Genomic DNA, 27,261 nt, shown 5'->3' on the forward strand with positions numbered 1-27,261 from the left:
AAAATAAAAGTTTTATTATTTATATCATGTTAATGTATATTCAATAACTGTAATATATGCAGCGAACAGTTTGCTATAACTTATCTTAATTATTGATTAAGCTGAAAGATATGCAGTTTGGTTTTAATTTGAAATTAATTACGGAAACCCCTTTTGTTCCGTCTGGCTTGACACCGGAGGGACCGGTTCTACAGCCGCAGAGTATCCTGGGAGATGTAGTGTAATCACCGTCTCTGGCTGATTTTTACATTCATGCGCTGCGGTCTTCTTGTTCAGAGTCCTGCGCGTGAGGGGGGCGTGTCCGTCCGCACGGTTTGTTCGAACTGCAGCTTCCGCTCCCTGGCGTCACTCACATGTAGCACAACATGGCCCCTTCCAGCCGGGCTGTTGTTGTGGTAGCGCTCTCACTACTGTACCTGAGTCGGGCAATCTTCTCCTCCGAGTATTTCTCCACTCTCACTTTGTTCAACAATGAGCTCCACAAGCAGGGATGCAGCTCGCTGTCCGAGTGGGAAGAGTACGCGGCTGACTGCGGTAAAGTATCTGTTTTCGATGTTACTTTGCCACGTCCTCCCCGATTCAACTGTCACTGTGTCACCCCGGCTAGCTTAACCGTTTAAAGCTAACGTTAAAGAGGCTAATAACAACAAGCAGTGACAGCACTAAGGAGATAACTCAGATAAGCTCGTGCTCTTACTACCGTGGAGGTTAAATGGGATTAGAAACAACAGATAAAAGAAGGAGAGGCGTTACACTGAAGGAAGGAGAGTCAAAAGATGTAGGCATAATAGTAAGGAAACTCAAACTTAACCAAAACTCACTCACAAACTGCATAGCTTACCCCAAGAGGTCAACACCAAACTCCAGTCAACAAATACGTACTTTTGGAGTTTCTGTGTTTAAAATGAAAAATTCACATTTTTAAAGGAAAAATGAAACAGTGTTAAGATGGCAATACGCTTCTAAAATATTCGGCCTTTAAATGATGCACCTTGATAAACTATTAAAATCAAAATTCAGCTTTCAACGTGCCCCACAATGAATTTTCTTGGAGCATACTGAAAGAATGACAAGTGAACTGGTTGGACAGGTCGATACTCTGTTGAGGTTACTGCTTGTTGGTTCGGTGCATGTGTGCTCAACTGTAGGGATACTTAGGTTATGCTATGACTAAAAATGCAGGAACGCTGATTTGGTGCTGTATAAAATAGTTTACAAATCACTAAGTTCTGACCTTTATAATGTGTTTTTTTCTAAGCTCCAATGCAATCTGATTGCAGCTTTAGTATAATCCATTTCACCACAAAGTGAGTCAGCTATGTAACAATCAAAGTTGGCTTTGTGAGGCAATGCAGTACAGGCTTTACAAATCAATCTACATTATTACCACATTAACATAATAATGCAGCTTTAAACAGTCGATATTTGAATGATGTTTGGCGTGTGTAGAACTACATGAAGATAGGAGTTATTCACATGCCTGGTTGCTTTGGAATCTACTATGAGTGGTGTCAGGTGTACTTGACATCCCAGACATTTCTTCTTTGATATGTAAGAATGAATGACATTAAGTTAGTATGGTTGTGACAGCAACATTATCCCCATAATGATCGCTCTGAATATTTGTCTTTGCAGAGTCCTCAATCTTACAGTTGGATGACCCCGACTGTGAGGAGGGCAGCAACCCACCCTGCGAGTCAGTCTTCTCACTTAACGCAGAGAAGATCCTGGTGAGAACACACACACGCTCACACACACTAATCAGATCGAGGAGCAGGCGCAGTCTGTAACGGCTCCTTAGAAAGACAGTTGGGGTTTGTAGTGAAGTGTGAAAAGCTTGTTTTTATCTAAAATAGTACAAGACTGCGCCTTTCGTCCAGGCTTTTATATTTTAATCAACAAATAAACCCTGCCTTATTCCTCCTTCTTATATTATAACTAGTTTGATTTACTGTAATTTACTGACGGAACACTGAACAATCGATGCTCATGTTTCTGATGGTTGGAGCTAACAATGAAGGACAGCTACGACTCTCGGATTCTCTTTGTATTTGAGGAAAAACAAAGCAGAAGTGCAAATGATGAGCAACCTGACTGCATGAATTCAGAGATAAAAAAGCGACTTCCATACTGATGCTTTGTCTACGTCTTAAGCCCACGCTTCTCAGGTGTTTTTTATTCCCCTAAAACAGAAAGTTTAGGAACAATGCTGACCCAATTTTAGTGTAATTCTCTGGGATTGTGTATAAATGAATGAGGGGAGACGCAGAGACTTTTAAAAACAATGATGCATACACCCACATCCACTTCCTGATTGGGTCTTATCAGTGAAGACAAGCTACACCCGTCCATCCCACCAAGAAAATCCCACCCTGACAGTATGCTTCATGTTTACTCAAACACACGCAGTGTAAGTGAAAGATATGAGTTTGAAGGCATCTTATTATAGACGGAGATTATTTCTGAATCGTCCCTAAACTGCTCGTTGGAACAAATTAAAAAGCGGTGTCAAAATGAAAGCGTGTCCGTGTGGATGTAGCCCGAGACCACTGCCGTTAGGTGCGGTCGCTCTTGTAACCACACCCAACGGTGGAGTCAGATTGCACTCCTACTACTGCATGTGCTTCCTCCTCCTCCTCTCACTAGTAAAAACATAACTTTACAGTGTGAACATTTGGGCATTTAGTCCACGGAAGGTCACTAAAAGAGAAATAGACCTCTTTCAAAGCACACGGCTTTGAATGTCATTGTGATGATGCTGCTACTTTTGCTCATTATGTAAGGCCGTTATGATAATAGCAGTATTCGTCTTGTCAGTTCTCTTCTTGCTCTTTTGGAAACACAAACTGCCGCCACAGCAACATTTGCATGCTGTCACATTTGCATCCTGTAATGGTGTTTGTGTTATGTCATGCTGCTGTTCTCCATTTGGGATTATACGGTTAATACGGTGTGACACTTTGAGAAGGGGAGAAAACTCGCCTTTTGATTGAGGACGCTGAGTGTTTATCAGCACACAAGAATTTACTCTGCAGCATTGAGCATCCTCGACTTGAGAAAGGATGTTTTCCTCTTTCTGTGCAGCTTATTGTAACCTTGAGAGATGCTGGAAAGCTTGTTAAAACTTTTAACTCACAAGAATGTCCTTAAGAAAAACAGCATTCTGCTTTAATAGCAAATTGTATCTAGACTCTCCTCTGGTTGTTTGCGCTTCCTCTCACTTCACACAGGAAACCATCCATTTAGTTTCCTGTGTGACTGTATTCTCTCTGTGTATTCTTTTTTCACCTGTTTGTGCTATTTTTCTTTTCTCCGCCTCTCACAGAACCAGGCCAAGTTGTTTATAGAACAGAAGAAAATCCCCTTCCCCGTAGATAACCACAACACAAACGAAGAACTTGGTAAGTCTGTTTAAATTCTCATGTCATGCTGAAGAGATTGATAGAAGTCTGTTATTCACGACACCTGTTTCTGATTTTGCAGCTATAGGCTACGTTCTGATCGCCAACGGTCTTTATGATGAAGCCATCAAACACTTCTCTCTCTTATTACAGGTGTGTTTAACGCTGGAGAAGCTTTTATTTTAAGATTCTTTCTTTTTCTCCAAACAACGTAGAATAAAAACACAACTTCCTCCATCGTGTTCAAACCAAGACTTTAACCTCTGACATGTTTTCTGTTTGATAAAGAGCGACCCAGAGCTGGTCAGTGCCATCTATGGGAGAGGGATCGCTTATGGGAAGAAAAGTTTACAGGTGAGTGATCAATGTGGAGTTCATTTTCCTCTATTGGTTGCGTTGGTTTGTTTTTATTTCTTTTGATTATGGGAGAAAAAGGGGTAAATTTCAGTGGAAATAAAGAGTTATTTCCATTATTAAAGTGGTAATCTCCAAGATCTCAGTTCGTTCTCTTTGGCAGCACCTATGGTGATAAACGGTAATTGCAGGAGCACACTTCCCAGATATCCAGACAGTGCTGCATGTGTGACGTCCACGGTTGGCTCCGGTTGTAACTCTTGATTTTCCTGGCTGACGGTCGCTTTCCTTTTCAGACTGTTTGCTTCATCTGAGCGTCGAGTTTGTTTCTTTTTCTTTGGATTTTCACTTCTTGTTGAAGTTGTATCTGTAGTCATCCATCTTTTCTTTGTTTGTTCAGCCATAGTAGATTACTGTTTACTCGCAACACTTGAAGAGAGCGGAAAAGCAGCCGCTTAGCTCCGCCTACCCTCTCTGGCAGACCAACCACTGCTGGCTGATGGAAAACACGTCACTAACTGGGCGCCACAGACACCCAGTCTGTTATACTGCAAAGGCAAAGGCTTTCATCAGTGGGCCATAGGCACAATCACCATTGTTTTAACTCATTTGGCGATAGAGGGTGACTTAACAGACATTTATTTAAATAAAAATCTTTGAGATTATCACTTTAAAGGCATAAATTTACAAGAAAAAAAACTTGAATATTCTCTAAGATTAAAAAAGTCACAAATTACGCCCACATCATGTGTAACTCTGGCTGGGAGAAGTGCAAAAAATTTGCCAACCAACCATAAGTTCTGAGATGCCTCTCTCGTCAATCATTAATAATTTCCACGGTTGAGTAAGAGAATTTACAATGTCATAAAAAATATAACTAAAGCTATGTTATCACATCATAAATACCTTAGATTTCCTATGTAAGATACAAGCTTCATACGAGTGTCTGTTCAAAATAAAACAGTTTAATTGGGGAGAAAAATGTCGGCTGATCACATGTTTATGGATAAACTGCCTTTATTTGCACTATTAGTTTGCTTAAAATAATATTTAATTCAACACCACACATTGTCCGACTCCCACGCTGGTGTTCGGCAGCTCAGGGAGTGGTCGTCTGTGTGCATTTTTTGGATGCCTTTGGTTTTATTTGTCTGGAAATAAAAGCCATCCTGGATTTTGGTGACAGCAGCAGTTTCAGGTGAACGCAGAGTGACTCAGTGTCGCTCAGTGAATGCAAATTCAATCTGCTGTCATAACAGGAGTGTGCCCTCCAAAGCGAAACACAGGACAGCAGTTTTTGTGTTTTTAGTCGTTTGGGCACTACGCCTAGTTTTTATGTTATATTTAGGTTTATGTATGTCAACTAAATGTAACGCCCTCTTGTTCCTGTTTCTCTGTGCCAGGACATAAAGAATGCTGACTTGGCGTTGTACGAGCTCAACAGAGTCATCACCCTCGAGCCGAACTGGCCGGAGGTGTACGAGCAGAGAGCAGAGGTGAGGCTGACCCTGAGCAGAGACACAACCGCTCTGCCACAAGTCATTTCAGTTATACAAGAAGTTTATTTTTATCCTCCAGGTTTCACTCAGAGGCTTTTAGGGCTCGTTTCCTCTTTGTGATCCATGTCCCACTGTCAGTCAATCTCAATGGTTAAAAAAAACAAACATGTCTCTATACTATTTAGTTCATTTTTTTTTAACCCATGATGAACAATGCATCAGAAACAATCCACAGCATGGTGCAGTCAAACGTCAGTATTCTCATAAGAGTCTGAATCCTCCCTGAAGGTGTGATATGTAACATTATACAACAGTTAGTTCTGACCAAGTAATCTGATTGGACAAGAGGCATTCCATGAGTGCTGATACAGTGAACAACATCACTAGGACTTTTCACTCTGTGTATCACTCCGCCTCAGCCAGGTTTTCTGATACTGTTAATAAATATCACAGCAAAGCGTGTGTGTCTACATTGATCAAGCTGGTACCTCTGAATCACACAGCAGACTCTTATTTCACTGGCTGATGATGAATTAAAACAAACACATAAATGTACATGATAAAAACAGCTGATCTGTGGTAACCTGTAGACACAGAGTGCAGGAGGATGTTTGGGTTGCTTGGCAACAAAAGTTCCGTTTCAGTTAAGCTGTGGAACTCGTTCAGGTGATGGAACAAAAAGTAATCTGTTGTTGATTGTTTACTGTTTTTTGTCACTTGTATAACTGTTGTATAAAAGCGGCCTCGTGCCTACGAACGAATCACAGCCGTGATGATATTCAGTACTACATCACTCCCTCTCATGAGATATTGCTTAATTTCAGCATGAAAAGGTAAAACTACACTTATATGACATATTTTATTGAGTTGTGTTCTTACCAGTGTTAAGTTTGGCCGCTATTTTAGATTTGGTCTTAGTCGATGAAAATGCTTATTAGTTTTAGTCACATTTTAGCCATGTTTACCCTTTATAGTTTTAGTCCAGTTTTAGTTTTAGTTAACTCAAAACATTTTAGTCCAGTTTTAGTCAAAACGTTTTCTCTCGAGAAGAAGAAGATGAAGAAGAAAATATGACCTCTGACCTTCTGATTGAAATAAGACTGACTCTACCACTTTGCCACAGCTGCCCCAGAGAAAACCAGAAAGTTCATGACCACCTTATGATACCCGTCATCTCAGGTCTCTCTTTAGAATGAGACCACGTGTCTCAGTGAGATCACCTGTCTAAATAAAGGCTAAATAAAGAATTGAAAATATCATGTATTTGAATGTCTGACAGCCCACCACTAACATCTTAGTCCCATCTCGTCTCGTTAACGAAAACAAAACAAACATGTCGTCAGAGGTTTTATTATCAAAGATCAATTCTTAGCTCGTCAACGCCTCGTCTTCGACACTTTAAAAAAATATCAAAGTATTGTTGTGTTTCATTTGGTTGCCTGTCTTCAGGGAAAACCCCTGAACTACAAGATGAAATGTCAAAGAGTGAAGAAGGAAGTCTGCTTACTTGCGGCTATTATATTACGGGACTAGACGTGTCATGAGCATTTAATCTGCAATGTAGGGAATTTAATGAAGGATACAACAACTCATGATTCCACAGTACATCATGACCACACTGCATCCTTTGTTATTGTTTAGATTCAGAGATGCTGCCTGCAGTAATACCATCCTGCGTGTTTAAGTCATCTTCTTGAGTCCTATTTTCTGTCTTTGTTAAAACAATAATGTCAAATATGTCTCTGAAAATGCTTTTTCCTGTTGAATAGTATTCCCATCCTCTGAGTGAAAATACTTGATACCAACCAGAAAAAGGGGAATCATATGCAACAGTTTGTTCTTTTTCTGTCTTCCTTACTTGTGCATCAGTGTGATTTGCTGTAAAAATAGGGATCTTAAACTTATGTCCCTCTGCTGGGATCAAACGTTTATTTTCTAAACTGCCGACAAAACAATTTAATAGCCAAGAAGCCGTCTGAAATGTGTGTTTATCCGTCTCTAGATCCTGTCTCCTCTGGGTCGTATCAGCGAGGCTCTGGCTGATCTCACTAAAGCCATCCAGCTGCAGCCCTCAGCGCGTCTCTACAGACACAGAGGAACGCTGCTCTTCATTTCAGAGGTTTGCTTTAATGCGTATCTGAATGTGTACAAACATGCCTCTGTGCTGCCATGTGTTAATCCTTTGCTTCGCCTCTCCATCAGGACTATGTGGCAGCTATGGAGGACTTCCAGCAGTCTTTAGAGCTGAAGAAGAATCAGCCGATCGCCATGCTGTACAAGGGCCTCACCTTCTTCCACAGAGGCATGCTCAAGGTAAGCGGGCTCCTCGTTCTTTCACAAATGGAGGGAATTTGGTTGTGTGTTTTAATGATCATAAAGAAGTTGAAAGAAGGATTTTTAAAGTATAATTTGATGCACAAACAGTCAACACGACTTAAGACCTTCACTGTAAACTGCTGTGGCCATCTTGCAGGAAACATGTGCGTGCTTAGGGACATCTGGGAGTCAATTTCTTTGAGAAATCTCAGTTTTTAAAGAAGGAAAGTGCTAGATTTACAGTATATATATGAAAAAGGAGTCTTATTTAGGGCTGCGCTGTCGCCTCACAGCTAGAAGGTTCCTGGTCGAACCTCGTTTGGGACAAAGTGGGTCTTTCTGTGTGGAGTTTGCATGTCCTCCCCGTGCATGCGTGGGTTCCCTCCGGGTACTCCGGCTTCCATCCACAGTCCGAAGACATACTTTGATAATCTATTAAATGTTTTAAGTATTATTTAAAACAAGACATTTTCGGTCATCTTCCTTGGCTTTGGGAAAGACTGATTATAACATTTTATTTTGAAAGAAAACGTTTCACGTCTTTAGTTGCAGCCGTTATTTCTCTGAGTTTTATGAGCGTGGAATCTGCTGCAGCGAGGACTCGTGCATACAAAGTCAACATTACCCAATCTGTGTTTTATCAGTACAAACTGAGTGTGAATATGCCCTTTGTCTGCTGACACAGTATGAGCTTCCATGTTATAAAGGCAACAATCGCATACAGTCCTCTGACTTTATTTTATCACTTTGTTTTATTGTTTTATTTAATACCGCTCTAGGGCTGCACGATATATCATTTAACCATTGCAATTGCGATGTGCGCATGAACCATAGTCACATCGCTGGACGTGCAACTGTGAGGCAAATTCACTGCAACACTTCAAGCTGCTACTTTGTTGTTGCCTGGTGCAAAAGGAGCACTCGTAATATTATTGTTTTCCATCACTAATCTACAACAAAAGTCTGATTTCACATTAGTGCAGCCCTTCATGAGAGCCCAGAGTTAATCGGCCGCTGAGCTGCAGAGTCTGTGTGTTTTAGCGGCTTCACCTGCATGACAGACACGGCGTGAGGTTGTGTGTGTGCTGACAGGAAGTAGGAGACGGTGAGCTTTTGTTTTCAGTAGTTACAGTCACTGGGCTGATCACGCTGATGAAACATACATTTGAAGAGTGTTAAAAATGGTAGATGAGGCAGCGTATTTGTAACACAACTGCAGCCCACAAGTCTGTTTGTATTTTAAGAAACGAGTCGCTCAACCTGAACTCGCTCTACTTTTTCACGCGGGAGTCTATTAACCATGTGTGCTAGAAGTCGGAGGGGGGTTTGTTCTGTTAAAAGCTTGTTAATTCTTTATATGCACATAAATACACACTTCTTTATCTCGTATAATTTCCTGTATTTTTTAAAACCGCTATAAATATTGCAGAACAGAAAGCTATCCCATTTTTCCAGTATCGTGCAGCCTGACCGCTTACGTTCTTTACTGCTGTTTTGAAAGCCGTACCATAAAGGGATTTCTTGGACTTCCCTCCTTGCCTGTGTTTTCCATACTGAATATTGGGTTTGTTTTTGTTGTTAATATATCAATGCCTTTTATGAGGCTTTTACGTGCTTTAATAAAATGTTATTGGCAGTCTCTGGCCGCTCACCAGAATCTCCAGCACATCTGCTACAGAGATGGAAAAATCCCCAAAACAGTTGATTTGCATTTGTAAAACAGTCTCTGCTTTAAGGGAGAGGCCTGACAAACGTTTATCTTTATCTGTGTAGCATCCTGTGAGCATACAAGAAAACTCCTATTAGACAAAACCTTGATGCGTGTCACACAAGGTCAGAACCATCTGCTGAGTCAGAACTTGTGTGTCTTTCCTCACATTCCCTCTTGCAACTTCCTGTTCGCTCTGTGCTGTAGCAGTGTGTGAAAAGCTCTTGTGTTTTCTCTTCATCAGGAAGCCATCGAGACATTCAAAGAGGCTCTGAAGTTAAAGTCTGACTTTATAGATGCCTATAAGAGCCTCGGACAGGCCTACAGGTACAGCCAGTCTGTGCTACTTCACATTGTTTTACTCCATGTTGAAACCCAGAGTACATGTCTTTTATTTAAGGAAATGAGAGTCTTACCTTTCCCCCGCGCTCTCACTAACCACATGCATCTCTTCTTCCTCTTTTCAGAGAGCTGGGTGATTTTGAGTCAGCGATGGAGAGCTTCCAGAAAGCCCTCATGCTCAACCAGAATCACATCCAGTCCCTTCAGCTCCGAGGCATGATGCTGTACCACCACGGCTCGCTGCAGGAGGCCATAGGCAACTTCAAGGTAGAGAAATGTACAGTTTGATAACATAGTTCAGACCTCCAGTCCTCTGTACGGTCAGCATCAATCATTTATTAACTGAAATATATTAGAACTTACACTGTGTTCACTGCATGTCTCTCTCCTGTCCCTCCTCTCCTGCCTTCAGAGGTGTCTTCAGCTGGAGCCCTACAACGAGGTGTGTCAGTACATGAAGGGGTTAAGTCACGTGGCGATGGGGCAGTTCTACGAGGGCATCAAAGCTCAGACTAAAGTCATGTTGAACGACCCTCTGCTGGGACAGAAGGCCAGCTCTGAATACCTCAAAGTGAAATACCTCAGAGGTTGGTCTCCCAGCATGCACATGTGAACACATGTATTATAGATGATATTCTTCATTTTGTGTGTGAGGTGTTTAAATTTGAGTACATTTTATGCAGGTGTTTACAGTTGTAAATATATTAATCAAACTCGAAGCAACGGTAAAGTGGTAATCTGGAAGATCTCAGTTTCGTTCTCTTTGGCGGCACCTATGGTGATAAACGGTAATTGCAGGAGCACACTTCCCAGATATCCAGACAGTGTTGCATGTGTGACGTCCACGGTTGGCTCCGGTTGTAACTCTTGATTTTCCTGGCTGACGGTCGCTTTCCTTTTCAGACTGTTTGCTTCATCTGAGCGTCGAGTTTGTTTCTTTTTCTTTGGATTTTCACTTCTTGTTGAAGTTGTATCTGTAGTCATCCATCTTTTCTTTGTTTGTTCAGCCATAGTAGATTACTGTTTACTCGCAACACTTGCAGAGAGCGGAAAAGCAGCCGCTGCTTGTGATTTTTTCTGCAAATGCAAAGGCTTTCATCAGAGGGCCATAGACTCGGTCATCAGTGTGTGACCTCATTCAGTGATAGATAGTGACTTAAGAGACATTTATTTAAAGGAATATCTTCCAGATTATTACTTTAAGATGTTGGAGCTGTTTAATTTGTTGAAACAAAAGAAAAATATGTATAAAAATATTGTTATCTATATTAACTAAATGTCAGAGAGGACGGGATGTTGCTTACCTACACTGAATATTTCATCTATTCCTGTTATGGTTAATTGTACGTAACGGCTCATCAACAGATGCACATGAAGGAAATATAGAGAAAAAAATCACAAAACTAAAAACATTCAGAAGCTTTAGGTAAAAAGAAAAGTTATTATAATCCAATATATTTAATTTTGTATAAGATAAAGTTTCCCGAAAGTTAATTTAATCACTTATTTTATTTACTTTCTACTTTTTAAGGTCTCATAACATAAAATTTAATTCAGCTGGAAAACGTCTGCTTCTTAAACATGTCAGTACTGGTCGTATTGATTTTTTCTTCTTCTTGTGTTTCCTCCAGAGTACTCTCGCTACCTGCACTCCCACCTCGACATCCCAGTAGCAGAGTACAACGTGGACCAGGACTTACCAGGGAACTTTAAGAACCACTGGGCCAAAAACCTGCCGTTTCTTATAGAAGATTATGAAGAGCAGCCCGGCCTGCAGCCGCATATCAAGTAGGTTTGATGGGTCAGATAACGCTGATTAATTCCCGGAGGAACAACTATGAGCTTTAATAACACGTTGATTTATGTCCTTGTCCCTGCAAACATTACTCTGGTTTCTTCTTGGTTTTAATTGAAGTGAATGTGTGGTGTCATCAGTAGGAAAACAGAGAAATCAGGAGACAATGCCCCCTTTATTTCCTGAGCCGCAAGTTCTGCTGGGATTAAAAAGAAAGGCACAAACATGTTGACGTTTCAGAGAGTTGACAGGTGCTCACAATGCCGTCCAGAGAAAACAGAACTGACATGAACAACGGTGAAGCTCATCCGTCATGTCTTCCTGTGTTTGTGGTTTGCAGGGACGTGCTGCCGCAGAACTTTGAGAGCTACAGCAGTGAAGTTCAGAAGTTGATATGCACAGCCGACCACCTGGGGGCGCTAATGCAATACGACACTCCTGGTTTCTTACCAAACAGAAGAATACACAGAGGTACAGGCAAACACTGGTTCATACACATGATTAAATACTGGTGATGTTGTACTAATGCATGTTTTCTGTGCTCTCTCAGCCATGGGTTTAGCCACCCTGGAGGTGATGCAGGCGATGCATCGAACGTGGAGCAACTCCAAAGTGCGAGTCAACGGCAAGACAAGACAAATGCAGTGGAGAGACATGTTTGACATAGCAGTTAAATGGAGGAGGTGAGGATTTTCTTTTAGCTCAAATACTCTTCCTTCATAGTTAAAAAGAAATGTGTTGCACAGGGCATTTTTCTGGATATTTCACGCATTGTTGAGGCTCTAGAAGACAGAAATCCTGGATACTCTTTAAAAAATGGCAAATAATCTGCGTCGTAATACATTTTATAGACCAAGATCTGATGTCTAGACTTAATTTACTGACTCAAAAAAGGGATTTCAAAGTGTTATTTGAATTTAATATTAAGCCACTCTTAAAGAATTAGTCTGTACATTTGGTTTGGCCACATGAGAATGGCCTAATTACCTTAAATGAGGGGTTCTCAAACTTTTTGGGGCCAGGGACCTCTTACAGGGGAGAGCATTTTACAAGGACACCTTCATAATCGTAAGCGTGCTTTCTACCATTTGCACTCTTGATTCCACTGTATCTATTTGTATTGTAAAACTTATCAACCTAAATACTTCAGACCTGTTTCAAAGTGATAAACAGAAAAACATGTCCGTTTGAATCATGTTAATACCACTTAGATACTTTAAAACAGACAAACTGCTCGTGCTCAACTTGACAACATTTATACTTTTAAGTCATTGATCTTAAAAGCTTTCAGAAAATTAACAGCAGCTGCAGGAACAGTTCGTTGTGTCACAATCATGTCAGTTTCTTTTGGTCCAAAGCTAACGTGGGCGGGAGTAGTGGACACAGTATGCTTGTTTCATTGCTGCAAATGGTCCTCATCTGTAGAGATGCTGTTTTAATGATACAGCTCAATTTTTATTATAAATTTATAATTATTTTGTGGACCCCCGGCCTGTGGTTCTCGGAGGACCCCACTTTGAGAACCACTGCCTTTAACAGTGTCTCAATTGTCTTCCAAGAAATATTAAGTGCAGCTCAGGAGCAACTGTGAAATCCTAATAGGAGTAAGAAGAAGACAAATGTTAGTGATAGCCATCAAATATCCATGCTTAAATAACAATATGAAGTCCACTCTGAAGCTCATATTCAACTTAATCTCTATTTACGTGGATTTCCGGGAAGGCAAGTGTTCTGGTTTCCGTTTGAACTACGCTTGTAGTCCGAGTAATATTGACCAATTACGTATCAGCAGGCTGCGGCGTACGCAAGAAAAACAGTCCGTGAGGAGAGCAAAAGCAGGCGGAGCCGTAATGACATCCTGTCTCCCATCAGCGTCATCTGACGACGATTTAGCTTCTTATTAATCTCTATAAACAGACATCTGTATATAAGCTCAGCTAACAATCTGTTCTAGATCTAAAATTTAACTTGAGATAAATTCACTTGACGCTGTGTCACAAAAGCCGCTCAGATTTCCCGACTTCCTCGAATGCATCAGATCGATCCGACCTCCGTTCAACAAACGAGCATTTTAAAAGTTTTCTTCTCCTCTTGAGGACAGACCTGACAAAGCTTTAATTTTTACTTCTTACAAATCTGCATCATGATGTTGAAATTTGAGCAAAGCTACGACCCGTTAATAACAAGTAAATCACAAGAAAACGTTTTCTCTTTCTGTAACAATGCAGCACGCAGAAAAAGGAGGTCTTGACGGGAAGTCGATTATCGCTTACCGCCCGGCACGTTCACAGGTGTTCCCTATATCTTCTCAGACTATAGCCGATGGGATCCGAGGTTGATTAAAATCTGACTTCATGAAAAGTTAGTCAGTAAACTGTCTCTACTGAGATTGAGACCAGTAGAGAAGTAGGCTCATTTTCTTCAGTCCAGCTGGTTTTAGAAAGAATGCAGTCCACATTAGCTTCACTGTTCAGGGCAGTTGCTTAGTCCACTTCTTTTATACAGTCTCTGGTGCTGCCAGACTAAACAGGCTTTTCCTGACCTCATAGGATCGCCGATCCAGACCAGCCAGTTCTGTGGTTAGACCAGATGCCCGCCAGGAGTCTCAGTCGAGGCTTCAACAATCACATCAACCTCATCAGGTAACAGACCGGTCCTGAAGTTGACGTCAGGCACCCTGAGTATTTGTCCCTTGAGCCGCTTCGATTACCATGAAACTCACTGCAAGCACTTCTTCTTCTTTTGAACGAGCGTTGAAATCCTTTTAATCTTCATTTCTTCAGGGGACAGATTATCAACATCAGATACCTGGCCTACTTTGACAACATCCTGGACTTCATTAAAGACAGAATACTGGTGTATCACGGGTAAATCTCATCGTCTTTCTTCTGCACTGCCTCATTTGCTGAAATATTTGAAATGAGTTCATTTTTTTCCATCACAAACACTCGAAATTATAAACTCATTAAAACACCCTAACTGCCTTTAATGCTAACACAAATTAGCTCACTGACAGCTGTTAATTCGTGCTTAGCATCTGCGTGTCTTACCAGAATTATCTGACAGTTGTTATGAAAATATGTTTCCCGACAGTGTTATTCCATCAAAGCAGAGTTATGTAAATGATTTATTTCCTCCAGGCTGTATTAATTTTGCCTGAGCATGCCGAGGAAGTGTCTCATGCCAATATAAATGTTTTCTTGAACTAACAAGTTTCTTGTTTTGTGTCTCAGGGCGTACAACCCCAGAGGACTCCTGGAGGTCCGGCAGGCTCTTGAAAATGTGAATAAAGTAGAAGATCTGCTTCCTATAATGAAGGTAAGGACGAAAAAATGAGAAGGAAGGATGTACGGAGAAGGAGATGTGTGCGTGTCTACTAGATATTTTCTGATAGATACCATTTAAACAATATTTTGTAAAATTACTCTCAAGTCTTCATCCACAGCAGGTTGAATTTGCTAAGTGTACATGGAAATAACCATGAGTAGACCTTGAGTTGCTGTTTCCAAGGCGAGGAAAGTCAGTCTTTTTAATAAAGCAGGTTTCATCCAAGAGGTACATTTAGGATGCTGTATAGTCAAGATATTCCGGGCTTGATCCATACACTGGATCTGGATTAACCTATGATTAATATTCAACCGTCTTTCTTTGCCAACACGCTAACCTAGCCAAGTTAGTTAGCGTCTTAACTTGGGGCATAAACGAAGGAGTTTTTGTTGATATTCGATGGATTAAGCTGCGAGTGAGGTCTTCCACAATTTTTAATCCATGTCCGACATCTCTCCTCTTGAGTTTTTGGCTTCGGAATAGCGAAAAATATGACAGCCCTCCTCTGAACTTTGAGGAAATCTGTTGTCGGATAAACACACCGTTGCAGCATCTGAAAGCTTGACAGGCCTCCCATGCCTAGTTACGGTTGCTAACGTACGATTGGACATTGGCTGTTCAAGGGAAGGGTCAATTTGAAAGACCAAATTAAGGAGTCAGCACCTCCAAGTCTGAGACCATGGTTCTCTGCCGGAAAACAGTGGATTACTCCCTCCAGGTGGGGAGTGAGTCTCTGCCTCAAGCGAATAGAGGTTTAAGTATCTCGGGGTCTTGTTCATGAGGGAGGGTAAAATGGATTGTGAGATTGACAGGCGGATCGGTGTGCATCAGCAGCAGTGCAGGTGTTGTACCGGACCGTTGTGGTGAAGAAGGAGCTGAGCCTGAAAGCAAAGCTTTACGTCTACGAATCTACGTTCCAACCGTCACCTGTGGTCATTAGCTTTGGGTAGTGACCAAAGGAATGAGATCACAGGTTCAAGCGGCCGAATTGAGTTTCCTCTGCAGGGTGTCTGAGCTCAGCATTAGAGATAGGGTCAGGAGCTCAGACATCCAGAAGAGGCTCAGAGTAGAGCTGCTACTCCCTCACATTGAAAGGTGCCAATTGTTAACTCCTTTAAAGCAGCACCACATTGTGTTACTTTGTGTTTGTCTTACACCTTGTATACGTTCAGCAGTGAAAACCCAGGAGGGTTGTGTTTTTGTTTGTGTGTTTGTTTCTTGAAGCAGTTCAACAGTAAAACCAGAGATGGCTTCACGGTCAACTCCAAGGTACCGAGCATGAAGGATGCTGGGAAAGAGTACGACGGTTTTACCATCACCATTACTGGAGACAGGTACGACATCTGCCTTATTAACGTGATGTGATGGACGGTCTCTCTTTTGTCCTTTTCCTGCAGAATATTTTAGGGGGCACCAGTTACCGACAGGTATGACGACAGGAGAGGATTAATTGACTGTTTTGTGTGTCAGGGTGGGCAACATGTTATTCTCAGTAGAGACTCAGACGACAGAGGAGCGGACGCAGCAGTACCAGTCAGAGATAGAGTCCATCTACAAAGACCTCACCGCCAAAGGAAAAGCATTAATGCTGTCCACTGAACTGGGGGTAAGATTTATCTCTTCACTTTACTGGAAGCCTTTTTTATTGTTGGCACGACTTCAGAAGTCCATACATAACAGGAAGCAGAAACAGGCTCAATACTGCGGTTTGTGATTGTGGACAAATTACCTCCATGTTATTTTTAGTTGACTGACATTTCCAAAGAACAGCCAGCAGCAGGTTTTCATGCGTTGTGCATATTAGGATGGAGGCAAAAGTGTCAGCTTAAGAGATCAAATTTGTTGACTTGTTTGTACTTGATTGATTTGTCAGTTGACAGAAAGGTTTTTAATGATTTGTTGTTAATACAACAGAAATTTACGGATGTTCTCTGATCCCACTTTCTGAAATGTGAGGATAAGCTTATTTTTAAGTGTTACAGCCACATTAGAGGAAAAAAAATCTGAGATTACGAGAAAAAAGTCGTAATTTCAGGATAATAAAGCTGCATTTTATGTGAATAAAGTTGTAATGTTGTGAGAATTAAGTCGGATTTTTATAAGAATAAAGTTGGAATTTTATGTGATTAAAATTGGAATTTTATGAAAATTAAGTCAGAATTTTACGAGAATTAAGTTGTAATTTTATGAGAATTAAGTCAGAATTTTATGAGAAAAAAGTTGTAATTTTACGAGAATAAAGTCGGAATTTTATGAGAATTAAGTCGGAATTTTATGAGAATAAAGTCGGAATTTTACAAGAATTAAGTTGTAATTTTATGAGAATTAAGTTGGAATTTTACGAGAATTAAGTTGTAATTTTATGAGAATTAAGTCGGAATTTTATAAGAATAAAGTTGGAATTTGATGTGATTAAAATTGGAATTTTATGAAAATTAAGTCAGAATTTTACGAGAATTAAGTTGTAATTTTATGAGAATTAAGTCGGAATTTTATGAGAAAAAAGTTGGAATTTTACGAGAATTAAGTTGTAATTTTATGAGAATTAAGTCGGAATTTTATGAGAATAAAGTCGGAATTTTACGAGAATTAAGTTGTAATTTTATGAGAATTAAGTCGGAATTTTCACGAGAATTAAGTTGTAATTTTATGAGAATTAAGTCGGAATTTTATGAGAAAAAAGTTGGAATTTTACGAGAATTAAGTCGGAATTTTATAAGAATAAAGTCGGAATTTTATGAGAATAAAGTCGGAATTTTAGGAGAAAAAAGTTGGAATTTTAGGAGAATTAAGTCGGAATTTTAGGAGAAAAAAGTTGGAATTTTAGGAGAATTAAGTTGTAATTTTCTGAGAATTAAGTTGGAATTTTATAAGAATAAAGTCGGAATTTTATGAGAATAAAGTCTGAATTTTACGAAAATTAAGTTGTAATTTTATGTGAATTAAGTCGGAATTTTACGAGAATAAAGTCAGAATTTTAGGCTCTTATTAGCCGATATGTTCTAATGAAGGGGAATATCGAAAGGGCAGCCTGCCACCTGTACTAAAATGAGAAATGTGGAGCATCTTGTGAAGTTATACTTGTAAATGATTGCACAGGAGGCTTAATACAACTTCAGCCGGAGCTACTGTATATTTATTGAACACATCTGGTTGCATGGAAGCATAGCATACATGTACCTCACGAGAGCATGGGAGATCTCCTAGTCTCCTCTTTTGGCACATCAGCACTACATTTTCACAAGTATCAGGACTCTGGTGCGCTGTTCTCAGCTCAGTTGGTAAAGCAGGCGCCCCATGTACAGAGTCCACAGTCCTCGACGCACTGATCTCAGGTTCGACTCCTAGTCTGCCGATCATTTGGTGGCTCTCTACTCCCCACATTTCCTGACTCTCTTTAACTGTCCTATAAATACAGGCAAAGAGCCAACAAAAATTATCTTAGGCTGACAAATGCCTAAAATTACAACTTTATTCCCATAATCTCATACTTTTTTTCTTTAACGTGGACCTAATACTCCATTACTCCGTCGTAGTTGTCTGCTAGGCTTTTTCAAAAAAAAGAAAGAGCCGTGTTTCGATACTTTATGACATGTTATGAATAATTTATGGATTAATGGGGAAAAACATGTCTTGCAGGCAAAGTTGCTGTTTTATTTACCACACACATGATTCTTGAATTGAGTGAACGGATCCTTTGAATGATTCTGGTGGGAATTGGGTCATTGCAGCATTAGATAACGACAAGAATATTTAAACAGAAATAGAGTCAGTGAGCTAGGCGTCCAACTGTTTCACCACGTTAGGTCACACAGTTTCCACCTCAGCGTCTGACAACAATGAACACCTTGCACCTGTCGTTCTCCTGCCTTTTCTCCTCTCTATACTTCTGCAGGAATATCACACATCTCAGTTTTCTAGACAGGACAACTATGGAAGGAATTTAGTTAATTCTCCGGAGAATATCTGAATAATTTTACGACTGAATCATGTTACAGGATTATAGCAGAATGTGTTTTACACCTGGTTGCTGTCTGTGACTTTCAGACTTTAGTGAAATATAATCAAACCATAAAACCTTCGACATAGTTTCAGCTTTCTGTTATTGTTATAGTGACGGCTGTGATGAAACCCAACAATGCACTGCGGATGTAACAACCAGACAAAGTCAGCGACTCTGATCTGACAGATACCTGGAACAGTGTGAATAACTCTTTTGTGTTAGGGCTCTTTTTTCTCTTGTTATTCCGTCTGCAAACTCTCTCTGCTTCACACGTTCGTCTTGAACTGAAAATGGTGAAATTATACGGTGAAGATGGTTTAAAAAAAAGAAGAAGAACCACACGTCTGTTGAAACTCCTGCTCCGAGCCAGTTTGTGTCGATGTGATGACCTGCAATTCTCTTTCAGGATGCAGATGCCGTGTGCAACCTGATCCTCTCCTTGGTGTATTACTTCTGCAACCTCATGCCACTCTCCAGAGGATCAAGGTAAGTTCGTTGTCGAAACAGCCCTCAGGCGTAACGCTAAATATTTCATCAGATTAATAATTTATGAGAGAGTCAGTTAGTCTTTATGTGCGGTCTTTTGTCTTTGAGTGAAATCACCTTTGGCAAAATATTAGAAGATCATCTTCGTCCAAATGTGACAAGAAAAACTGGAAATAGACAGCGCTGTGCAAAAACATTCTGAGAAAATTCAGCAGGTGTTTTTATGCTCAGTGATCTTCACACTTTAATTATAAAAAAGAGAACATGCTTGTGGCTTTTTTGCAGCTACTCAGGAGGTGGAAACCCGTCAGTCTGCAAGTCTGCTTTTTTTGTCATATCCAGATTGCATCCAGATTTATTTGGGTTGGGTTAGCTCAGCGGTTAAATCGCTTCCACTGTTTCCCACACGATCCACTGTCCTCTCTCTCTAAATACAAAAGGCCAATTAAATAAATAAATAAAGAGAATGCCTGGATGGCAAAAAGGGCGGCACGGTGGTGCAGTGGTTAGTGCTGGCACCTCACAGCAACAAGGTTCGTGGTTTCGAATCCCAGTTCAGACGTAGGGTGCCTTTCTGTGTGGAGTTGGCATGTTCTCCCCGTGCAATCGTAGGTTTCCTCCCACAGTCCAAAGACGTGCTCGTCAAGTTTGAACTGCATTAATGACGCTTGTGTTTAAGAGTGCTGTCTGATCTGCTTCCTCCTCAGCGTGGTGGCTTACTCAGTCGTGATGGGGGCGCTGATGGCCAGTGGGAAAGAGGTCATCGGTAGGATCCCCAAAGGAAAGGTAAGCACAAGTCTCTTAAGGTGAATTGATGCCATTTTTACACGAATGTCTCGTGTCTGCGTCGTCTAACCTTTACCGCACCTGTCTAAATGTAATGCATGTGAAGGCTGCGAACACGCAGAAACATAAAACACCTCTCTCGCTGCCTCTAAGGATTGAGCTATACATCTCTAATATATGCAACTTCTTCACGTTCAGAGAGAACCATATTGGTTCTAGAAACTTCAAAACCCTGTATGAGATGATTTTATATTTATAGAGGAATTCTTTTCAAGTCGGATTAGTCTATAAGTATATTTCCCCCGTCACAGTGTGTGGCAGAAAGGTTCAAAAACCCTTCCACAACCATAATGAGCACTTTCATCAAAGCCAACTGCATGATGTATAAATACATACCATCAAAGGAGGAGAGAAATTTAAGTCTCAACTTAAAAGCTGGGAAACGCTCACTATTGAGCTGTGATATTGCCTCCTTCTTTGGCACCATCACATGCTTCCTTCTGTTCATGTGCTGCCATATCTAAATAAGAAACATTGAAGTAACAGACACAATTGCTTAAACAGCTTGATAAGGGCAGCAATGGTATGTTCTGCTTTGTTCTTGTGTCCAAAAGAGAAGATGTCTGCATTACAATAGATCCATCTTCTAATCATGTTGATGGATATAAAGCCTCAAATCCAGAGCATTATTTCTCCGGCCTTTTATTCCGAATGTCTTGGGAAAGTTGGGCTGAAACTCCAACCTTTGTTGCACCTGCAAAGCAGACAAAAGTGTTGCGGAAACAAAGCAGCGGAGAAATCTGATCAGGTCTTTTAGAAAGCTGCAAACTGTGAGAGTTTCCCCTGAGGTCGACTCTTTTCAACCAGAAAGAATAAAAGTCTGGTGAATCTGAGTCTCGTACTTTTTGCTTACTATTTCCTCTTTTTACCCATGAAATAATGTTTATATTTAGCAGCTAAAAGTACTAGAAAATGAATGAAAAGCTTGGCTCAAAGTTGTGGATAAAGGGTTGGAACATTCAGCATTTACTCCAAGTTGTTGCACAACGATTAGTGACCAAACCAGCCTAAAGATTGAGCAGTGAAGTGCATTAAAAACAAGATGGGTAGGCCTACCTGATTTCATCTCCCAAGGCTGTGGGGGTACCTCAGGTACGACAGCATGTTAGGGACGGGGCCGTTAGAGGAGCTAGAGGAGAAGAGTAATATCACTCAGTCTTTCTCCGCTATGAAGTGTGAGGGAAATTCTCCTCTTGAAGATAATTTGCTGACAAACCAATGTTATGAAGTCTCTTTACTTACATTTTACATGCAGCATGGAGAGAAGTACATAAATTCTCTGCCTTTCAGTCAAAATGTTCAAGCTAACATACAGTGTCAAAAACGCTCACCCCATGACCTCTAAAACACATACCCAAATGGTCCTCTAAACAGGTGATAAGCCCTCGTAAACCAGATAGCATCATAAAATAAATTGCCCCCCCATATAACTCTAAATTTGAAGAAGTTACCCCCCTTAATGATCCCTGGAAAATTCCCAAAGAAGTCTGTTTCTTACGCACAAAGAAAACAGGATAAATATGTACCGAGCTCTGTGCCATGCACGCCTGTGTAAGCAGCAGTGCCAACAGGGCAGAGCGCCGAAGAGAAACCACAACCTATTTTTCACAAATGTGTGACTTTATAATCTCACAAATTTACGACTTTAATCCCGGGTATGTTGGGCCAAATTGGTTGAGAAGCTCTGCATTAATTTCTTTTTTCATGTTGTTTCAGCTGGTGGATTTCGAAGCCATGACCACACCCAGTCCAGACAGCTTCAGTAAAACAGCAAAAACTTGGATGACTCTCAAAAGGTAGGCTGAAACAGAAACAACAACGTCCTTTGTTATCCGTCGCCATGGCAGCATCTCTTACCTGTCGCTTCTCTTCCTCAACAGTTTGCCGAGTTGGTACCAGAGTCTTCCATCTGTAGCAGAGACTTTCCCGTCGACGAGAACAATGATAGAGGTTCTCAACACAGACTCGTCGTCACACTGTCCGAAGAAGTCCTAACACGACTTCCACATTTCCAGAGAAGTCTGTTTAGTTAAAGTCTTAGTAGTGGAACTTCTTCACTGGGCAGAACAAAGGGACTGTCTTCTTCTGCAACCCAAACAAAACAGGCAAAGTTCTCATTAGCATCTTTAGCTTCAACGTTTATTATTTACATTTAAAGAGGGAAAATCAAAGCGTTATTTGACACATTTGGGGAGCAGGTGGTAATTTCTTATTTGGTCCTGAATTAAATTAAACTGACATAAATACAAATTCAAAATATAAGTTTTGCCATTATTTGTCTTAATATAAACTACTAAAAATCCTGCTCTGTTCTCTGCCATCCTCCCTTAAATATTCCCTCACAGACGACTCTAAACATCTGAATTCTTGCCGCAATTATTCTGCCAAATTTATCACAGAACCTGAATTTTAATTGCCACTGTATGTCCACTAACGGCATTTTTTGTGCTGGCAGTGACAAAACCAATGCACTTCACCATCAGCTTATTTTTGTTATTGTGCTCGCAGCGCTCTCAGTTGAAAATAGTTCCCCTTTTTTGAAACACCGCCGCACTCGTCAATGTCACTCCTCTCTCACGACCAATCAAAATCAAGAAGGGGCGGGACTTCAGATATCAACTTTAGCTGTGTCCCAATCCAGGCCGCTTGCGTCACAGCGGCGTCAAAGGCTGTCCCAATTCGAAAGCTCCTTCAGAGGCTGCCGACGAATGCGTCCTCCTTTTCCCGGGCCACGAAGGATCCATCGGGTGCATCCTTCGCGGCCCAACGTATCCCGAGATTCATTTTTTTCACGTTTTTAGTTTCAACTCAATCAGAAAGCTAGCGTTACACATGTTTAAAAAAACGAACGGGCCCTTGAAACATATTATCTTTAAAATAATAAGTTACGTGTAAGTTATGCTAGCTAGTTATCCTGCAAGCTACCTGTTCCTAGACGACAGGAGCAGCTAAGGGTGGGAGCAGCTGGTAACTCAAACAGGAAATCCTCTCATTTCAGTTCCCCTTTAACGGTCTACACAGGCTACGAATGGAGCATCCTCCGTTAACCGCCTCCTTCAAGGGTTCAGACCCTGAATGAGGACACAGTTTGTTACAACAGCAGTGGCGGAGGAGATGCTAATTCTTTTGTTTTTTCGAGGGTACAGTTTCCAGGTGTAGAGCTGCTGCTAAAGCCAGGACACGATTCTTTTTATGTTTTCTTTGTTAAAGTTCCTCGAATAAAAGCAAACGTTAAGCATACAGAGCGATTTAAAACAGACTTAACGGTCACTTCAAAGGGAAGCGGAAGTGCCGCTTGAAAACTTTCGTAACCTAGCAACAGTAAGCGCCAGTGAGTGAGATGTACTCAGTTGGTCGTGGGCGCTGCCAGCCCAAAAAACAGCACAAGTGGACAAAGGCCTTCACTCTGCTAGAAGTGCTGCAACTTATATTGAAATCAATATGTTAATTGGACCCCTGTTTATCAACTCTCTTCATCAGTTTAAAAAAATGTTGTAATATTTAGCCACTGCTGCTACACGATCAGCCGGTTATGTGAATTTGGATGCTGTTCAAAATGCGGTTTGCCTTCAGCTGTCATCTTTCAACAGCTATGTTGATGTGCGGTTTTGCGCAGGATCTCTGGTGCCTGTGAAACATTTACCTTGGATTAGTCCCAATATTTGCACCCTCCAGCTGGGGAAGACGAAAGAGAACAGTAGTGTAGCAGTTTGGGATGCAGAAGTGATGTTCTGTCCGCCCTTTTCCTTTTTCTCTGCTTTAAAGGCCTCACGCTGAAACACCCAAAGCACAAAGTCCATCTCTTAAACCGTCAGCACGAACAATCTGACGTTGCTCAGTCATGGTTAAAATCCTAGCTTTAGATAGCTTAACATTGGATGGTTAATTGTTAATTGATTCCTGGTATCTAAAAGGGTTTTTATTGAACATCCAGGATTGTAATTGGCACTTTAAACTTGTTGTTTTTAACCACTGCTGACACACTCACAGAGTCCAGCCTTTCAGCAGAGAAGAAGTTCTTGGGGATTTTAAAACTATGAAACAAAAACCTTCAGGGCTATTAGATTCCACTTGGGATACTTGAAGCAGTCTCTTTTATTTTTCTGTTTTCTCGACACTTTTAGGAAGTGTCTCTCTCTCTTATCGGGTGTCAAACGCCCGTTTTCTTTTTAATGTGACCAATAAAGGGTTGGTGTTAAGATGGGTTGGCTGCTGAACTAAGATGAGAGTGACAGTCAGAGATTTTAGAGAATTTCCAGAGAGCCGCTTCTTGTTTTAATGTGGTATAAAGTCTCACGTCAGGAGGAAGTAACTTAATACAGAAATTCGTTATACAGGTACACGTGTTCTCCAAAAAGTTTTACATTTGAGTTTTGGACAATTTTTATGACATATTTTTTTGCATTTCCTTTATAATTTCTTTTACATTTGCAACTTGACTCAGCAGAGAAACAGAAGAAAACGTCAGATCATGAATGCATTAATAATCATAAACAACAACATGAAACTGTTTTAGGGAAGAGTACATAAATATACGGTATATCCCAATAGAATTGGTGCTGCACAAGCCGCCTTTTCCCCCCAAATTTTTAGACTAATTATTTTCTACATCTGGTTTTTAATACATTTAATATGTATTAAAAATACTGATGAATTGCAGGTCTTTTAAGTATGGACTGCGGCATAGGAACCTTTCAAAATAAGAGTAATAAGCTGCATTCAGTTATACGTTTCCTATCGAAATGAATCAATGGATTAATGGGTTCTAGTTATTTTATAGTTGTATGTTTCAAAAAGTGCAGTACATATCTAATTTAAAGTTAATTTATTAAATGTGATCTGAAAAAATCCAGTCTAATTGAAGCTAAGAAGTAGATACTCGCGAATGCTCTCTGACATCTCTGACTGTTTGGATTAAATATAGACGAGGAAAAAAAGCACACCACATACTGTTGTTTACTTTGCCATCATTCCTTTAGCTTGCATTATTTTTGGATTTTCTTTTGATCTCATGGATTAAATTTGCTTGCACAAGCTGTTCTGTAAGACGTCTTAGACCAACAAAGGAGCTCGTATCCCTCCGAATGTCCCAACCATGAAGTGCTGTCATATTTCCCCCCCTGGCCCTTAGATGAATGGCTCGGTTAATTTTGTGTAGCCACATTTCTAGTTTCTGGATTGACAGATTGATTAGAAAACCTGATTTATGATTTTATGATTTTGTAAATTATAGATCACATTATTATTTAATTATGGGTTAATCCCTGCAAGGGAAATTTTTGGATTATTGCGACTGGGATGTGATGTTTACATGCAGAAACCTTGTGAAACAGCTGCTGCCTGTGATTTTTAATGACTTGTCAATGTTTAAGCACAAGGAGGAAACGCAAACAAGCTCAGCAGGTAATTTACCTGAAATGATTTAAAAGTATTCAGTCTTATGAACAAATTTCAACAGTTATTAAGATGAGGGGCCTTTAATGCTAAGGTGTCATCATGCAGTAGTTCTTCATTGAATGTCCGTTCTCCTAAGTTTGTCTTTTAGTTAAATTAACTCCGTAAAGCAAGAACAAAAGGTCTGTTTAATGGCATATCTAATTTATTTCCGTCATTCAGGGCAGTCGGAGTCTTACAATTGTTTTGCTTCATGCCTGTAATTTTATTTCATATCAATGATTGTGCTGACTAGCTGTCATTTTCTTTTATTGCACTGGGGGACCCAGTCGTTAAGTGCTATGGTGGGCACAACCTATCTTAAAGCTTAAAACTTGAAAGAGGGAATGTTTAACTGAATGAGTGAATGAATGTTCAGCAGTCAATAAAACTGGTTGACAATTTTCACAGGCTCTGTTTGTTTTATTTTGAAAATCTTTAAATTTCAGGGAGAGCTATGGAAGCCCTCTTCTGCCGAGATGAGAGAAAAACTGCATTAAAAATATGTTAACAGTGGTAAAACAGTGTGATAAGTGTAAGGTATTACTAGCTGAAATGTAGGAGATGCTAAGTAAATTTTTTGACTAAGTTAGGGCCCACTCAGACAGAAAGCGTGTTAGCAACCGGGGGCGGCTTTTTGAGTGAGGAAACGCTCTGAGCGCCTTGAGTTAATAAAAATCAGAAAAGCACCCGACGTCATGGTAACGGTTAGGTTAATGACAGCTAATGATTTGCTGGTTGCCATAACAACAGTAAAAAAAAAAAAGTCGCTGCAATCTGCCCTTTTTTTAACCTTAGGCTTCAACAGAAAAGGCAGTGCGGTGCACCTCACGTTCTACAGCCTGCAAAACACGCTCTGTCTGATCAGGACCTTTCGAAAGTATTAAAGTTGCTATGATGACTCCTATTCTGTGTCGTTGTTGGAGCCTCCTGTGGACAAGAGCGGAACTACTGTTCGCGTTTGTTTTGGAGGCAAAGAAAAGGACGCACCTTATTTAATACATTTGTTTTTTCACAGTTGTTTACAGGATACATTCATTTTCCTTTGTTTTTGTTATGAATAATTTTCTACCTTTATTGTAAACAATTAATTTTGTTGTGATTAATCAGCTGACAGTCAGCTGCGGGGAAGCAGGAAGTTGGGACTGAGTCTCTGTGTTCTTTTGTTTTTTGAGCAGACATGAGATGTGTGGAAGTGGACGGGGCATCGACACAGTCTTTTGACCTCATGTAGATGATACTACAACCTTTGTTTATTTTGTTTTGTTAATAAATGGTCAAATGAGGACAACACAATAAGCGGCTGCAGTTGTGATTCTTGGATCTATGTGTGAGTCAAGAAGCGGAGCCCTGTTAAGGAGGCATAGGCTAGTTTAAAATCCTGAACCGGCCAGAACAATGTAAGAATAATAATGTAAAATGATGATGGTGAAACCTGAAACTTAGCTTTATGCACGTTACACAGATAAGATTGCCCTGTAATATTATTTTGTTGATAAGGTTAAAGTTATCAAGATTACCTAGCAACATGCCTTAAACTGACAGCAAGAAATCACTTTATTGTACTAGATTTTTTAGAGTTGGATCTTGTAGTTTTAATCTTGTAGTTTTAACAAAGCTATCTTTAACTGATCGCTGTAGTTACTAGCATACCGAAGCTAAGAACGTCCATTGCTTTAGATTATTTATTATATTTGTTATCTCGCCATCACCAATTAATTTCTTGTTTCTATATTACAAAGCTTGTCAGG

The 27,261-nt window shown here is 40.4% G+C and overlaps 1 protein-coding gene across 1 annotated transcript; it reads left to right on the plus strand.

The window, feature by feature from the left end:
• The first annotated feature begins 353 nt into the window (after positions 1-353).
• ttc13 (tetratricopeptide repeat domain 13) lies at positions 354-25,914 on the plus strand. The gene is given in 23 exon segments (XM_069657582.1): positions 354-534; positions 1,636-1,730; positions 3,326-3,401; positions 3,484-3,554; positions 3,690-3,755; positions 5,159-5,251; positions 7,257-7,373; positions 7,457-7,567; positions 9,523-9,605; positions 9,746-9,887; positions 10,033-10,207; positions 11,252-11,408; positions 11,756-11,886; positions 11,966-12,098; positions 13,965-14,057; positions 14,199-14,282; positions 14,649-14,733; positions 15,967-16,076; positions 16,213-16,348; positions 19,152-19,231; positions 19,939-20,017; positions 21,794-21,873; positions 21,958-25,914. Coding segments are annotated over 23 exon segments (2,493 nt in total). The 3' UTR covers positions 22,073-25,914.
• The last annotated feature ends 1,347 nt before the right edge of the window (positions 25,915-27,261 follow it).

Source organism: Semicossyphus pulcher, unplaced genomic scaffold (genome assembly GCF_022749685.1).
Source record: "Semicossyphus pulcher isolate SPU_LCO1_2020_fin unplaced genomic scaffold, fSemPul1.0.p SCAF_11, whole genome shotgun sequence".
Classification (NCBI taxonomy): domain Eukaryota; kingdom Metazoa; phylum Chordata; class Actinopteri; order Labriformes; family Labridae; genus Semicossyphus; species Semicossyphus pulcher.